Source organism: Alligator mississippiensis, chromosome 5 (genome assembly GCF_030867095.1).
Source record: "Alligator mississippiensis isolate rAllMis1 chromosome 5, rAllMis1, whole genome shotgun sequence".
Taxonomy (NCBI): domain Eukaryota; kingdom Metazoa; phylum Chordata; order Crocodylia; family Alligatoridae; genus Alligator; species Alligator mississippiensis.
In genome coordinates this window covers 209825820-209842798 of record NC_081828.1, presented here as the reverse complement: position 1 = coordinate 209842798, position 16979 = coordinate 209825820, and the positions used below count along the sequence as shown (strand labels likewise).

Here is a 16979-nt window from a genome sequence, read left to right as displayed (position 1 = left end):
TTGGAAGACATTTTAACTTTTTTGGCTTGAGATCAGCTATGTGCAATATAACTCCATTCAGTTAAACATAAATAGTTGCAGTTTAAAACAAAATCTGGGCTGAACATTAGTAATAAAGCAACAAAAGAAACCCCGCGGTCATTATATTTCACAGCAAATTGCAGAAAAGGTGCAGCTTCTTGTGAACCAACGTATTTTTAAGTGACTGGACCATTTTAATGCAAGGTTATTTCAAACACAGCAAACAACTTGGAAATTAGATCACTGGGGAGTCAGACCTCCAGATTCAGCGCGACACCATTACTCATTGCCATGTGCTAGGTGTTAAATCACACTGTGTGCAAGTACACAAATATTTGGTTAGGTGACCACACATGTTTTTAGCATTTCATACCTTGCTTGCTTTCTGGCTGTCAGGAGAACGAATGATGCTAGCCTTTGTGGTATGCTGAAAAAAGGCACAAACGGCAATTAAACATAATGATATATGCTAACATATGTCCTGTGTGGTCTTATATTGGGTGTCTTATTTTAGAGTTACTTTTTCAGGCAGAAAACCTGAAAGAAGCCATTAAAATTAAAACCCAAAGATTCTGTTGAGGACAAGTTGAACACTGAAAATAGCTTATCCTTCTGGTTCATTGGGATGTCTCTAAAATGGAAAAACAATTTGTTTTCAGGTTGACTTAAAATGGAAATGTTTCAAAAGTTTTGGGAAACAGAAAAAAAGGTGTTTCAGGTTGAATTAAATACCGCCACCCCACCGCCCCCCTTGCAATAGGATGTTTTGAGGATTTTTAGCAGAGCTTTATTGTTAAAAAAAACAACTAGGAATACCTTTGAAAATGGTACTCTGTGATTGAAAAGTCCAAATGCTGACATTACAAACACAAAAGGAGTGTCTAATATGTGAAACATTTTTGGAAGTTTCCCAGCTCATTGCCCGGACAGGTGTGATATCCCGTATGCAAGTGCAGAGTTTCAGGGGAGCCCGAACATGCTTTATTGAGGTGACCGGGCAAAGTCACCACGATATGCTGGGGCAGTAGCAGGAGTGAGGCCCAAGAGCAGAACAGGGAGTTAAATGCCGTGTTAGTATTAAGAGACCAGCACTCCAGCCATTATTGTCTTTGACACACTCATCTTTTTACCCACAGCTTGACGCTATTTGTTGCCTTGAATGCTTATGAGAAAGGGACTTCAGAGGCCTCCACCTGAGACCAAACCCTGCTTGTGTGCATGTGTAGGTTCCCCTCGCCCTGCTTTTACGGAGGGCAATGGTTTGTGCGCGCTGCTGTGTTCACTGTACAGTGCTCTCAGGCCTCGCTGTATTGCTTGATCGCATCTTGATAAAGATTTGATGGAAAAAGAGTCCCATGAAATGTCACAGACACTCTTTTCCTTCTATCCTGGAACTGATTTATTCCCAGTTTATGTCACAACTCCCACTGAAGTCAATGGGAACAGATCCATTAGGATCTGACCTTTGGCTGCCACCTTTTACAAGCTTCAGTGCCCAGCACAATCAACCATATTTATATCACGCTGCCTTGAGCTCCTGCCTCCTTTGTAGTCTGCTGGAGTTTTGCTGTAGATTAAACCGAGCGGCATCGGACAACAGGGTCCAAGGATCACTCTTTTTGGGCTAGGCAAAAAGCAGGGCAGGGTGGCACCTTGTTTGTCACATCTGGGTGGGGCATGGCAGTGACTTCATTGTATGCAGCAAGGGGGCACAACTGTTCATGGACCAGAGCCAGATAGATGAAGTGCAGGTGAAAATGCAAGGGAAATGCAGATGCTGGAAGTAGGTAGATGCTGCACTTAAAAAAAGAAAAAAAGAAAACATCTAGAATTAAGTGCATGTGTATATGTAGTATATATATGAATATATAGCATGTGTGTGTGTGCACGAGCATGCGATCAGGGATATGTATTCTATACATACATATATAATCTTGGCATGCATGTATATATAATATATAAGTGTTTGCCAGTGGATTTGCATGTGCATATATGAGGAATTAATTGGCTTGGCTGCTCTTCGGCAGGAGAAACTGGGTGATTTGTAGGAGGGTTGATCCCATCTTCCTCCACATTCCCATCAAATTCACACATTCCCTCTGCCCTGGCTGCAGCCCTTTGCTGAGAGGACATTGCTTGGATGTTTTTGGTGACTCACAGGCAGGCGAGGAATGCAAAGCATGAGCTACTTACAGGCTGTGCCAGGCCTCTGTGAGCAGCGGGGGCAGCTGTCCGAGACAGATAGCGAGCCGTCAGCTCCTTCACTCTCCCTTGCCCTTGCGGAGGTATGTGGCTGGAGTTGTCTGACCCGTCTAGAAATGTCCAGGTCCTCTCATCTGAAACAGAGACAGACGTGTGCGTTGAGATCCGTGCCAGTGTGCCACGGGACAGGCAGGCAACCGGCCTGAAGCACAAGCAAGGCAAATGATGGGCCGATGCTCCCCCCAGTTCCTGGACCAGGACCAGTTCCCTCCACAGCTGGGCTCCCTGCTGCACGGTGGCTGAGGGAACTGGGCTGTGAAGCAGGGGCATAATTGGGCATTTCTGCACTCGGGGCAGTGGCAGTGAGCAGGGCAGAGGCTGCAGCTGGGCTGCTGGCAGCTGGGAGGGCCACAATGGTGGCGGCTATTTTTTGTGCCCCCTTCTCCTCCTCACTTGGTGCCTGGGACTGGTGCCCCAGTGACCCCCCCACCCTTAGTTATACTAGGGGTCAGGGCAAAAAGTTGCCGCCCCAAGAATGGGTCACTGCTTGCTCTAGGCCAGGAGAGGGAGGCAGCCAGGGGCACTTTTTCTCGCCCCTCACCAGGTTATGGTGATGCCACTTGCACAATGAAGTTCAATTTCCAGGGACGAGAAGGTACCCGGAAATGAAACTTATTCACTTTTAACTTCAACCAGTTCCCCCCTCTTCTCCTTTTATGACCCAGCAATTCGTTCATTCATCTTCACATCTGCCCCCTGAGGTCGGGAGGGTATTGCATGCCTTGCTTTCCAGATGGGGAACTGAGGCACGGTCACACGGGAAATCGGAAGCAGAGCTGTGAAATAAGCCTGTGTCTTGGGCTATTCCTTTTACCACAAAACCATCCTTCCTCCATGATGAGATATAGCTGGTCTCCTCATTCAGCTATCAGGGCTTACCCCCGGCATTTGCTAACCGCGTTCCCACTCTTGCTTACTGGCAATTGCACAGTCGGTGAGCAGTAACCCTCTCCTTTAACCGGTCCTTGACCGGCTGCTTTTTCTTTGATCGCTGCTCTCTGCCCAGTGCATGTGTGCAGAGCTAAGGGGCTGATCCTAAAGACAAGAGGTCACCAAAGAGAAAGGGGAGATCCCAGCTGGCAATGGGAAAGCCAACCAGGTGCTGTTTGAGACACCCCCTCTGTATGCCAACAAGCGTGGCTATTGAGCTGCCTGTCTTTCATGTGGCCAGTGCCTTTCTGGACAGGATGGGCCATCATTATTAGTAGCAGGACTACTACTAGTAGTCGTAGTAGTATATAATATGGGTACTAGCAGTAGTACTAATAATAATACTCCAAATGGCCAATCAGGACATTGAAATCCGCTACTTCCCACCCTTTACATTGCCTGTCTATAAACACATACGGATAGATGTTCACACACGGATTTTATTTCTTCCGTCAATGCTGAAAAAGCAGGACAGATCCATAGTAAAGTGTGCCCAGGTTCTCCTTTTATTTATTGGCTTCTCTGCTCATATCCCACCATATCTGCAGTAGTATTTACATGTATTTAATGAATTTACTGCAGTAGTTGCAATGGTTTCTGCTTGAACTGGCATAGAGGAAATATGCCCATAAATCCAACCACTGCAGTGCAGTAAATGTTGATTTGGTTTGTAGAGGCAAATGCCATATTTAAGGGCTGCACAAATATGAATAATCTTTATTCATTAGGTAGAGGGGCCAACCAGAAGCACTGAGACAGGCCTTGAAAAAACATGAGATTGGCTTAAAAATCATGCTATTTTTTGCAGATGATAAATGCTGGGGTAGTTTGTTTTTTTTTTTAATTTGCCTGAGTTTTGAACATTTAAGTGTTCATTTCAAGCTTTTCTTTAACACTGTGAGAGCTAGAAAATGTTGTGAGAGCTTGTGAGAGCTTTTTGAAAACTGTAAAAGCTGATATCTTCACGTTATGACACCTGTCCGGCCACTGCAGCTTTAGGGAAAACACCCGACAGCATGTGCTGTGCGGTGCTATAAACTGGTGACAGCTTCCCCCAAACAAAAGCAGCGTGGGTCTCAGACCACGATCGTTCCAGATGCTTGTGGATGCTCCCCTGAGAGGTGCCACGTCAGGTGGTTTATTGTCCTTGGTGCCAGCTGCTTCTACAGATGCCCTGGATTGTCAGTGGAAAAAAGGAGTTGGGATGCCTGGGAAAGCAGCCAGAAATGAGGACTCAATCTACCTGGGTTTGCCAGGAGTCACAGGGATACGGGAGGAAGACAGGACTTAACAGCCTGCAGGAGAACACTTAAAGTGCTCTCTTGGTACTGCTTTTCCATGTAAGCACATGCAGCATTTTGCCATGTGGGCATGGTGAGATGGGTAAGGCAATGTGAAGAAGGCACTGAGTTTCATAGATTTTTAAGGGCAGAAGAGACCACTAGGATGGCTGTTAACACCCCCTGTGACTTCCCATGGCTTGAGCTATGGCGTATATTTTCCGTTGTCCAGTGTTGACTTACAAGCGATGGCCATGGACTACCCTTGGGACAAAGGATTTAGCTTCTGGCACTTGTTAAATGAAATACAATGTGTGCCCTGGTATGCTAAGCACTTCTTTGTTATAGTCATATCATATAAGAATGGAGCACAGACAAGCACTGAATTAGCTGCAGGACGTTTTCTCATAAAAAAAACACTTATTGGCCAATAGGAAATCCCAGTTTTATCCGACTTGTTCTGCTTGTCATTGCAATACCTAGGAAGGCTGGAATCTCTTACAGAGCCCCAGGGGATACATTTAGACTGTGAATTAGAAGGAGGTTTGTAACCATCACAGCGTGAGCTTCTGGAACAACCTTTCAACAGGAGCAATGAGGGCAAACCATTGTGAGCGGGGTTATATGATCGGGTTGTGATTGCAGGGAGCTGGACCTGAATACCAAGAAGGTTCCCTCAGTTGTATGGAATGAGGTGATCCAATCCCACTAAATTTCAAAGTGGCTTGGAGAGTCCCAGAATAAATGGATCAAGTGGTAGGAACAGGAGGCTGATTGAGCAGCAGCTGGTCGATATTACAAGCCAGCAATAACCCGACAGCTCTGGCAGCTTCTTGATTAGGGAAAAAAGTTTCCAGCAAGTTTCTAGCCCTTTTGGTTGCACAGGCAACCTCTCCAGTATGCCTCAGTTTACTGCAGTGCTATCTGTGTGTTGCTTAGTGCATGGCTTAGAAAAGTCGCTCTCAGGGATGGAAACGCTCCACGTGCGTCTCAGTGGGGTACGGACAATGGGGCTCCCAACAACAATAGGAACGGCAAGATTGCGAACTGCTTCACTGCCAATCGTTTAAGGCAGCCAGTTGTTCTAGGGGGCACGGACTGAGTCAGGATTATGGATACAAATGTTAAATTCAAGCAGGCTGGGAAAAGGTGTGGATGGAAACTTGAAGCCCGGCAACAGATGGTCTGTCTGCACTGCACGCCCATTAGTTACCCTGGGTTTGTGCCTAGGTGCCCTGACATAATGTGCTGTTTGTTTTGTGGGAGCATCTCCGAGCTCCAGTCCTGGGTCTGAACCCCATTGTGTTAGAGGCCGAGCAAACCAGCACAAAAAGGAGACCCCAGAGGGAAAGGTTTTACATAGATAACATGATTGCTACAGCTTGGTTGCGATTTACAATAGATTACATCCTTTGCATAGCACAAATGATTTATTCCCATCGATAGCACATGGCAAACTTTCTGAACCCAAATGTGTCACAAAGCATTTCCATCCGCTAAAAGGGAAGCCTGGTGGGCTGCTCTTTTAATAGATATAATTAGATATGGGCCTTTCAGTGAAGTCCCGCCCTATCATTTACTCATTTACTGTCTCTCTTTTTTTAACGTTACAGCACATGGTATTTGCAAGGCTGATGTTTGCTTATCGCTTTTCACAAAATAGCAGGCCTTCAAAAGAGGGAGTTAAAAACAGCAGCATGAACTGTGTGCTCTGAAAGCACGGAAAGTATGCAATTACGCAGAGCTTTGCGTGACAAAATGCTTAGCAGTTACCCTGTAAATTGCTAATTATAGATAAGAACCCATGTACTTAAGGAACAAGAGTTCATTCCAGTGACCAGAAAGATGGGCTGCAGTGATTTTGCAATTCTTAAACAGCACTGCATAGGATGAATAATATTTGACATTTAGACAGTGCCGGAGCCCTTCACAAACAGTACACGCATCATAATATTGAAATGCGGCCACCTCTTTGGTGTCAGGGAATATTTTGGCTGAGGCTGCTGGGCCCAAACTTATAGATATTACACATTGTCTGACCCAAAGCACATGAGACTGACTGTTAATGTCTGATCTGAAAAGGCTAGGCAAAGTTTGTGCAATTTGTCTCCCTTTGAGAGATGAAAGACCTGACAGACCCTGCTGGAATGTATTTTATTTATTACAATGGCCTTGATGCGCATCCAGCCTGGTATTATCTGATTCCCACCAACACAAACGTGACCATATGATTGTTCCTGGCCCCAGACAGTCTAGGGATTTTAAACCCGATACCCTGATCATGAAGGCATCTTCACGGGCTAATTTAGAAAAAGGCTGTATCCTACGGCCCCAACTAGGAGAACTTCCACTGGGAGTTTTGCCTAAGAAAAAAAAATGCAGGAGGAGAGTCAAGCCAGCCATCTGGACTCCCAGGGCCCCCCGGATCTGGTTAAGTATTTTAAGACTGAATCCACGAAACTGAAATTTTAAGATCGAACACCAACACATGCATTGTCCCCTAGCTTGGTAGCATCTCCAGCATGGCTGGTAGCTTCAGTTCAATAGAGGTCTGGCATTGAAATAGCAGGGGGGCCGCAGGCTGGAGCAGTCCCGAGGAAAGGTCCCTGATGCCCTGGCAGTGGACTGCATGGCAGGGCTGAGTGGTGCCCGTGAAGCGGATCTGCAGGGAACCTGCGCAGCGCCCACTCTGCCCAGCAGCCAGTAATTTAGCCTGTCATCTTCACTAATGCAAAACTGATCTGCACATTGCAACCAAAACCAAAGCCTCTCCTAGGGTACCAGGAGCTCGTCTGGTGTCAGTTAACACACACAGGTTCCAGTTTGTGAAGCTTGTCTTGATTAACAGAAGCAGCAAACTGGAAAGGTTCAGAAGAAAGAACCAAAATTTGTCCCTTGCCTCACTCCCCTGCAGTCAGGTAAAGGACACCAGTGGTGGCGCTGGCCCATGCTGTACTTGTATGGTCAACTCCGTGGTTAAAGTCAAGCTGAGTGTAGTGCTTGCTCTGCAAAATCTCTCATTATTAGCAGGAACCCAGACATCTGCCAAACACCAAACTTGAGAAAGCTATGTTTTTACCTGCTGGGTCAAAACTTACAATCCTTTGTATTCCCTGGTAAAGTTTTCAATGCCACTCAGGTGCAGAAGGCACAGAAACGATATTTCATAGATTCATAGATGTTAGGGTTGGAAGGGACCTCAACAGATCATCGAGTCCGAACCCCTGCCCTGGGCAGGAAGGAGTGCTGGGGTCAAACGACCCCAGCCAGATGCCTATCCAGCCTCCTCTTGCAGACCCCCGAGGTAGGGGAGAGCACCACCTCCCTTGGAAGCCCTTTGCAAGTTTTGGCCACCCTTGCCGAAACCTTACCAAAATCTTGAAACCTCATTCCAGAATTCAACCACTTTACACCATGCCTACAACCTACAACTAGCCTTCTGGAGGAGACTACACCATTTTCTCAGGAAGGTCCCACTAGCGCATGACCGGAGACTCATCTGAGGTGCAGAGGGAAAAGGTAAGCACAGCATAACTCTGAATGCGAAGGGCTCTGTCCTTCCTCCCTCTTTGTCCTAAGAACAGTCTGAGTGAGAATAGCTGGGCTAGATGCAACAGCCAAAACCCAAGCGAAGGGAAAGCATAACCTTCTTTTAGCCTCTGAGAAAAAAAAAGCTTGTCTTACAAAGACGGCAGCCCCGCGGATTAGCTTTGCATTCTATTTAAACCATTATGTCCAGTAGGAAACAATGCCACCCACCTGTTGGAGTCCATCACCTCTCTTGCTGGGACTTTTGCTAGACCGCCATCCCCAGTGAGCTACCGAATGACTGAATCATCTATTTAAAAAAGAAGCTGCAGGCTCAGCACCCGGTCTTTCTGGGGTGGCTGGCCAGCAGCATGTCATCACTTTGCTCCTGAAATCATCTGCACTGAACAAACACAGCTGCTAAGCAAAAAGCCCTTTGTGTCACCCTGTGAAGCCCCCGCTAGCCATGCTGATAGCAGTGGCTGTACGTAGGCTTGCTATAGGATCTGACGTGTGCTGAGAAGTGAGGGTGCCATTAGATAGCTCATTCTCAATTTGGTTCTAACAAGAATAAATCCACTATTTTGAACTGTGAGACACTTGGGAAGGAAGGCAGATCCCATCGATGCCAAGCAGCTACCTTATGTAGATTTGTTGCAGCAGATGGCTATTCTCACAGGTGGGCTATTCTGTCCCCTGGTTGTGCCAGCTGCCCCAGCACCGTGCGTCATGTGTGGACACAAATTGTACCTTTCTCAGCTGGATAGGAGAGGGATTACTCAGAGCAAAGGGATCTGTCTTGCTATTTCACAGGAGCATGGAAACCAGAGTTGTTGTTTTTTTTCCTAAGGAAAATCAAATCAGCCAAATCAATTCCAAATCCATGAGTCATTCAAGTATGGCCCTACTACCGGCAAACATCTTCCACCCCCACCTGGGGCTTCAGATGTTTCCAAATCATTTGGTGGCATCCTATGTGCAGGCCCAAGCCCGGAGGTTGGGGTTCGGATGCCCTCAGCTGTACGGCCACAGGAGCCAGCTAGGGAGGAGTCTCCCATTTCCCTAAAGCGAGCGTAAAGCCAAGATCTTCCCATTGGAAATGAAAGTGGGAGGTTAACTATATATTACCTCCACAGATACTACCCCGTGCCAGAAAAGTGGTTATTTTCTGTCCCTGGGAAAACCACCGTGGTGATCATGGTATTTCCCCTGCCAGATGGAAAAGAGCTGGCTTTTATCTGCCTGCTGAGGCAGGACCGCTGTCCCTGCTGTATTTCCTAGCACTTTGTCTTTAAACGGCTGAAGCGACCGGGTAATTGAAATGTCACAGAAGAGGCAGGATAGTGTCTCAGTGTCCTAGGCTGGCTGGATTTGCTACCAGGAATCCCTTGTATCCCTTCTCTATAAACTATGGGATTCTCCGGAGGCGGCAGTAAGTCTAATTGCTGGCTCAGATCCCTACAGTGTGTCTATGTTTGTAGCACAGACGGGCATCCTGCCACATCCTTTCCCTCTCCCACCTGCACGTCCAGGTGTCTTGCCTTATGCCCTGCTATATATTGGCCTTGGTGGTGAGCAAACGGTGGAAACTCACCCTCAACCTCCGGCGGATGGAGTCACTTCCGAGCTGCGACACAAGCACTCCTATGGGTGCATCGGTGTCACAACTTGCTCCGCTCCCTCCCTCCACCCCTCCTCGTTATAATGGATCATGTGTCTGCCATTAGAAATTAAAGTCCCTTGTACTGAATCACACTGGCCTCCTCCCCTCCCCCCTGCTTCACGGGGAGCTCATCAGCCCTCTGACAAAAGGCCCGCGAACGGCTGGCGCCACTCGTGTGGCTGCTCTTGTGGAATGCACATAGCTGGGTAAGCACTAATAATAGCCGGAGAGGAAACCGGGGTGGCAGCTTAATCCGGGGCCCAGGCACTCATTGGCTCTGCTAACTCAATGGTGACATGTTCAAATCTCTTCCCCTGTCCTGTGCTCCGATGGGCCATTGTGCTGCCGTCACTGCCTTGATCCCATCTGTTCTAGCGGAGGTCAACAAGGCTACGTTCAGCCCCAAGCCCGGGCGGCATTCTTGGCAGTCTGTCCAGGTCCAACACCTTCACAGCTGCTACTTGGAGACCTTTTGTCCCTGCGGTGGCTAGGAAATATGTGGAAGGCAGAGGGGTGGGTTAGGAGGAAGGTCAGAGGCCAACTAGACAGACTGAATGGTTCTCCTTTCCTGAGCAGGCTGGGTTGAAAGCCTGTCCCTCTGGGATGAGCGGAGAACGCCGTCCAGCTTCCAGTGGTGCGAAAGGCAGATTGTCCGTAGCTGGGGCGAGTACAGGCAGCTTCTGTTCATCCCTCTCAGTGGCTAAAAAAGTGCATTTTCAGCTTTTTCAGCTTTGCCTGCCTGCTTGCAACCAGGGCGCAGGATAAAAAACATTACAGGGCTCCGGGCTGAGTTTTCCAGCATGAGGAAAAAAGGGTGGATGTGTTGGCAGGGATGAAAGATCTGCTTCTAGTGAAGCCATGGTCAAAAAAGGATCCAGAACAATGATGCTGGGAAGCTTTTCAATTATCCTTTCTTGCTCCTGCATAATATTTTTGCTTCACTTACAAACGCCATCGTTTTTCCTAACATTCAATGCTGCAAAGTGTGGTTGGGATCTGCTTTTCAAGCTCCCTTCTTTCTAAGGATCAGCCAGCCTCATGGGATAGTTCAGTGTTGTCAGCTCCAGACATTAAAAAATGATGACTCCAGTTTCAGAAAATCATAACAATGGCTTAAAATGATGGGATTTAAAGAAAAAATAACCCATGCCGTGTTTTCTAATTTGCTTTCTGGGTTTTCGACCCTTAGGAATGCAGTCAAGTCACAGTTTCATGCTTTTGTTTTACAGCAAAACAGGCTAGAAGTGTGCCCATTTAGAAATGTGCCTTTATCATAGAGTCATAGAAAATGAGAGTTGGAAGGGACCTCAGGAGGTCACATCTAGTCCACCCCCCTGCTCAAAGCAGGACCAGCCCCAACTACATCATCCCAGCCAGGAACTTGCATGACTGCTATAAATGGGACATTAAGGGAATCTTTAGTAATCATTTAGTGTGGATTGGTAACACTGTTTTCAGCTTGCAAATGCATATGGTTTAGGACAGTCGCCTTGATGTGTTTGTATGGCATGTGCCCAATCTCAGTTTGGGCTAACTAGGCTCAGTCATACACACAAACAGCTGACAATGCAAGGTTTAAATCTGCTCGTCTTCTCTGGAGATGTTTGCCCAGCAGATGTGGCAGCCGCGAGAACCACATTGAAGCACAGGGCTAACACCTGAATGTGGAACGTGGCTCTGACTTTAAAGTGCAAGAATGGAGTGAAATGCCCACCCAGCCAATAAAAGGAAGTTAAAAGGAAATTCGGTTTTAAAATACGCTTCATTTTTAGCGAGTTACTTGTGAAACAAGTATATGTCTAGGGCCAAGATTTTCAAAGGGGACATGATGAAGGTTTGACTTGTGAAAATTAGGACCCCATAAGATGTCTCAGGTTGGGTGCCCCCGCATTGAAACACGGGACATCACGAGCCACTTGTGAAAGATCTTGGCTGTTTACCTTTAATCCGATAGTTCTCTGCAGGTGACACCTCACAATTTAATACCACTGCAGACAGAGCTTGGACAGATACCAGGGCCACTCTGAGGCACTGGGCTGTTATTTTTAGTCATTGCAGAAAGACAGGCTGGGTGGAATGTGCAGACTCTATTTTGGTGCAAAAATGCCAGGAAGGTTTCCCAAGGAACAGCTGTTGGTGGCACTGCCGGGTGGAGGAGGAGGCTTCCTGTAAAGGGCGGTGGAAGAGACTGTGAATACCCCCAGGGAAACCTCCCAAGCATTTCGCCATATTACTGGGCTGGACGAAGCAGGATGCAGATTTAGCTGCAGACTCACAGTCGGGTCCCGCTTTATACTCAGCTTCTCCTTATAGAAAGGCTTAATAATGGTTCACAGATATTCTCCCAGAGGGCTAATAAGTTATTAGAGAGTTTGACAGGCTGCTTGTAACCGTGGCCTGTACTTGCCTCTACCACTTTCTTCTGATCACTTTATAACCCTCTCTCACTTGTATTTCTGTGTTTGTAGCACTCGTGCAATGGCTCTTCATTCAAGCTTTATAAATGGAATTGTAATCTACAGCGTGATTGCAAGTGAGCCATATGGATGTCATTTGAATGGTCCCTTTTGCTCTGTGTTTTCCTGCCTTATTTATCACCTCAATGCCTAACCCACTAACTGTTAGTCTCGCGCTTCCCTCCTTAGGAAAGATCAAAACTTTTTTTGTGCCAGGGGCTGTACATACAGATGAAGAGATTCAATCCCTGCCCATAGGACTCACCATCTCAGTAGATGAGGCAGCGGGTGAGGGAAAGGGGTATTATCCCCATCGTCAAGAAGGGGAACTGAGGGGCAGATTAAGTGATTCCCCCAAGGTCAAACAGGCAGTCTGTGACGGGGCAGGCAGCTGAAACCAGTTCAGGGTCAATTCAGGATCAGTCTGGCTGTGGGGAATGAGCTTTGTTTAGAAGGGACTTTCATCCTACTGCATTCACAGCTTTCCCTTGGATGGTGCCTTGGTGAACTCAAGCTGAGCAAAGACCCGATTTCCTATATTTGCTTTGATGCTGTTGACCGTATAATTTAGCCAAGTGGGGATTTTCTGCCGTGCTATCGCTGACCATCACCAACCAGGGAATTCACAACCACTTGTTTCATGGCTTCCTATTAACAGGGTGGTGGTAAATTCTAACATAGATTATGTAAAGCTCTTAATGAATCAAGGCTAAGAGATCTTACTTCTTCTTTGGAAAACCCTGTTGGAAGAAAAAGCCCAGTAGCCTCCTAAAAAAGCAACCACTAGCATTTCCCATTCAATCTGAAGAAGTGTTGGCTCCTTCAAACAGAGTGAATGGATCTCAGAGGTGCAGAAAAGAAGGGTCGACTTTTAAAGAGAAGAAGGAAAAATACTGTGTTTTTCTGTCAAGAGTGTAAGAGCCCAAGGCACAAGTTGTCATTTCAGGGTCCAGACCCAAACTTTTCTGCCATTCAGAGGAAGTGTTAGTATGCAGCTTTGGACAACAGAGTTATTTTTGTTGCACCATTTCCAGCGCGCACACTGAAACCTGTTGAGGATGATTCCTGCACACAACATTATTCATTGCACTAGGCGCTGTACATGGAAGACATGATTTCCAGCCCAACAAGAATCAGTGTCAAGGGTATTCTGCATTATGAGGAGGCTGATGCAGAAGGTGGTTGAGACTAAAGATGCATACACACACCTCAGCTGCTACCTATCCAGAATGGATTTGCCCTTTTTAAAAGCGAGCTGCTCTCAATGTAGTTTTGAGAGCACCTGGCTGGAAAAACACTAAGAAACATCTTCTGTGAGACCCAGCTCTGAGTGAGGAAAGAAAGAGACCCTGCTTCATGCCAGGTAAAAAGCACTCGAGACCAGGAATGAGGCAATGGTACCGAGGGAATCATCAGCGAATGAGGCCCCATTTAGTAGCTGGAGCTATGGGGTATCTGCTTGGAGCATTTCCTTGAACTTGAAAGGCATTCCCTTCCTTCACTGAGAGAGGGTGAGCTAAAGAGGATAACACTGGTGGGGTGAAAACAGCATTACCAGCCCCCCTGCCAGGTACCTGCATGTGCCTGTGTCTTGACCTACACACATTTTGTACTAGTATAATTAATTATGCCTGGCTATTTGCCAATGTAATTATGCCTCTGCACCTTCAGTATGGTTGCATTTCTAGTGGTCTGAAGGTGTGTAGTACTACTTCATCTTATTCCTCCTCCCATACAGGAGCAAGCGAGTTGAGTAAGGAATATAATCCTCTGGCCAGGGATTAGCTAAAGCAGTACACTTACACCAGTGCGGCTTTTATGTGTAGACAAACCTTTTTACTACTGTATTATCACCTCAAGATTATTTTGTTTCATTTCCTTGGATATAATGAATAGTCCAAGACATTTACGGGCATGAATAGGCATGTTACACACATGCCCTATCATTTCTCTTGCTCTTATTTAGTTAGGGTAAAGGGTTGCCCACTACTTTGTGTTGGGTCTGGTAGCCTTTTCTCTGAAGGGTGTAAGAAGTGCCATACTGGGTCAGACGTAGGGCCATGCAGCTCTGTGTCTGATGTCTGACAGCGGTGAGTAGTAGATGCTTTAGAAAGTTTTCTAACTTTGTTTTTCCCTTTTTTAACTGGCATTTCTAACATATGGACTCTCCCTAGTTTTGCTTTTTCTACTGAAAAGGAGCCTGAAGCTGTTTAATAAGAGTTTTTAGGGCAATGGCTAGGAAGGAAAAACAGCTTTGCTGTCCTCCCAGGTGATGGCTGGAGCTCACTGGGTGTATCCAGAAGGAAACAATAGGAACAACCCAAGAATAAATGAATGAGCACGTGCTTTGCATTTCACCAGCGCTTTCCACCTCAGGGTTTCAGACTACTTGCCTGCAGTTTTAGCAGCATTTTAACCTCCTTTAGGGCAACACATAGACAAACCCTTCAGCTGATGGAAATCCATGGAGTTATGCTGGTTTATGTTGGCTGAGAGCAAAAATCTTTAAGTGATTTGCTCAAGGTCACCCACTTGCTCAGTGGCACAATTGAAAGTGGACCCTAAAACTCCCAACTCAGTGCTCTGCCCCATCTATTAGATAAAATGTCCACATCTCTGGTGCAAATGAGGCAGAATACATAAAATGCAATAGATTCAGCAGTGCCAGGATGTACACTATTATTGCTATGGGTTAGAAAGGTTTCTGGGCCTTTCTATAGGCCCTTCCTGGGCTGCACAACTAAACAGCACTGCTAAAAGGATTTCCCAAAGTCCTAAATTATAGGCCTGATCCTGAAGGGTGCTGGGCAACCACTGTTCCCCACGGTTTCAGATAGGTGCCGTGCACCTCCCCAGAGGAAGCCCCATGAATGATGCATGGACGCACAAACACTTCCTTCATTATTTTCGAAAGTCTAGGGGTAACAAGATGGTGGGTGGGAGGGGGGCAGTTTCCATGTTTAGCAAGCTCTAGTCGGACTTTTCTTCCTAAAGGACATCAGTTCCTGCAAGACCCACCTCATCCTTCCCCGTCTGCAAATGCCACATGAACATGAAAAAAGAAGTCACTGCCCCTTGTTGTGACCGCTCGGGCTCCCCCATCTCTTCCAAGCACTAAGGTGCTATCCCCGTGGCCCTCTCCACCACACATCTGGCCAGCTGGTACTGTACTGTGAATGCTATACCTGCTTCAACTGCTACAACAGACCAAACTTTCACCTTCTGGAAATCGGTACAGCTCTGGTGAAGTGACTATAGCCGAGGGTGTGTCCCAGTGAATTTAAAATGGCCTGACAACTTTGGTGGTTTGATCATAGGGGGAGCAAGGATGCTTTTTGTCACCCATGTATAAAGCCCTCTCTCCATTTCCAGTAGCCTCCCCAAATGCTTAAGCCAAAATTCTGCTGAACCAGACAGAAAATACAACGGGATGGTGCAGCAAGACTCAGCCTGCCCTAGGGAAAGGGCATCAGGCTGGCAAGATTCATTTCTTAGATGGCAGCAAACTCATTGAGCTTCAGCCTAGGAGAGACTGAGTACCCATCGGCTGATGGGTTTTGAGTTCAGGCCCTTTCTGGTGGTATATCATTCAGAGACATGCAAATCATCATTCAAATCTAACCAAGCTATCCAGCCAAAGAGGACTTACCAGGTGTTCCTGACTTGTGTCTTTCCTGCAGAAAGTCCCAGAGGAAATCTGTCGGTGTTGGAAATCACAACCCAGCAGCCCTTAGAGTATCCTAGGAAGGAGCCCTGCTCCACCGTGTCTCTCTTGATCCTTGCTCTGCCTCAGCCCAGGCTCTGACAGCTGATTTTATCACAGCGCGCCGAGCTATGTTAAGACGATGAACCAAACGGTCTATATTTAGGGGCCATGCTAGTAGCTATTCCATCAGGCTGAGTCAATCATGAGTTCCTGCAACTATGGGCTGGGGGAAGGGTCGGGGGGAGGTCTCAGGCCTTAGCTGGGTATCGGACTTTGCAATGCCGATAGGTTTATTCATTCAGGACATCCCCGTGGTAATTCAGTATGGGGAGCTGTATGCCTTCCAAGCACCGTGCGGCGGGGAAAGGGCATTTTCCTGAGTCATCCTCTCGTCCTTAGGCTCTGACCACCTGCATCTTATTCTGCGGCCATGAGGTTTTTGCTATGTTGGAAGTAAGGAAAGGTGATGGGTATTCACTAAAATAATCAGAGTTGTAATTAGCTCTGAACGCAATGCACATTTTTTTTCTAGCACACCTTAGGTTTGGAAGAGAGAAAAGCATGAGGAGATGAGAGAGAAGAAAACAGGCTAAGGAATGGTCCAGAGAAGACTAACTGGGCTGTCCTCTCCATTGAGTAATATCATGTGATAGTGAGCTCCACAGATTAAAAACCGCAACAACATTGCTTTTAACGATTGTAGATTTTTTGCCCTATAATTTTGCTCTGTACTTCAGAGGCTGCAGGAAAGGGCTATTTGTGTAAACCATAGCAATGGCATGTGTTGTTACCCTGGCTGGGATAGAAACACAGGGCCAACAAACCATGTGCCTAGCGCAGGACGGTCCCTAGCTGAGGCCAGGAAGAAATTCCTACCCTTCCACTGCCATGATACACCCAGGGAGGTGCTCTGTGTGGGTGCTGTGCTTTGATGCGTTGGCCAGAGATGGTAATGATGATGATGATGATGACTCTAATCCTATGCAGTCCCGATTACTTTGATTCCCCAGCTAGGAGAGTAGGAGCTAAAGGGAGTGGGGGGATAACATCTACTTTAACAGTCCACTCTTAAAAGCCTTGTTCTGCCCATGGGCCATATTCACGAGTGCTGGCTCAGTCAGATCCACTGCCAC

At 46.8% G+C, this 16979-nt stretch overlaps 1 protein-coding gene across 2 annotated transcripts in view; it reads right to left on the bottom strand.

Annotated features, from left to right (window-relative positions):
• XIRP1 (xin actin binding repeat containing 1) overlaps window positions 1-16979 on the bottom strand; it is a 48239-nt gene that overhangs the window by 11941 nt on the left and 19319 nt on the right. For both annotated transcript variants that reach the window (XM_019499287.2, XM_019499291.2), the window contains 2 exons: window positions 2215-2357; window positions 395-448 (listed from right to left, as the gene is read on the bottom strand). In XM_019499287.2, coding sequence (XP_019354832.2) covers window positions 395-448; window positions 2215-2357 — 197 coding nt within the window. The remainder of the gene's footprint in view (window positions 1-394; window positions 449-2214; window positions 2358-16979) is intronic.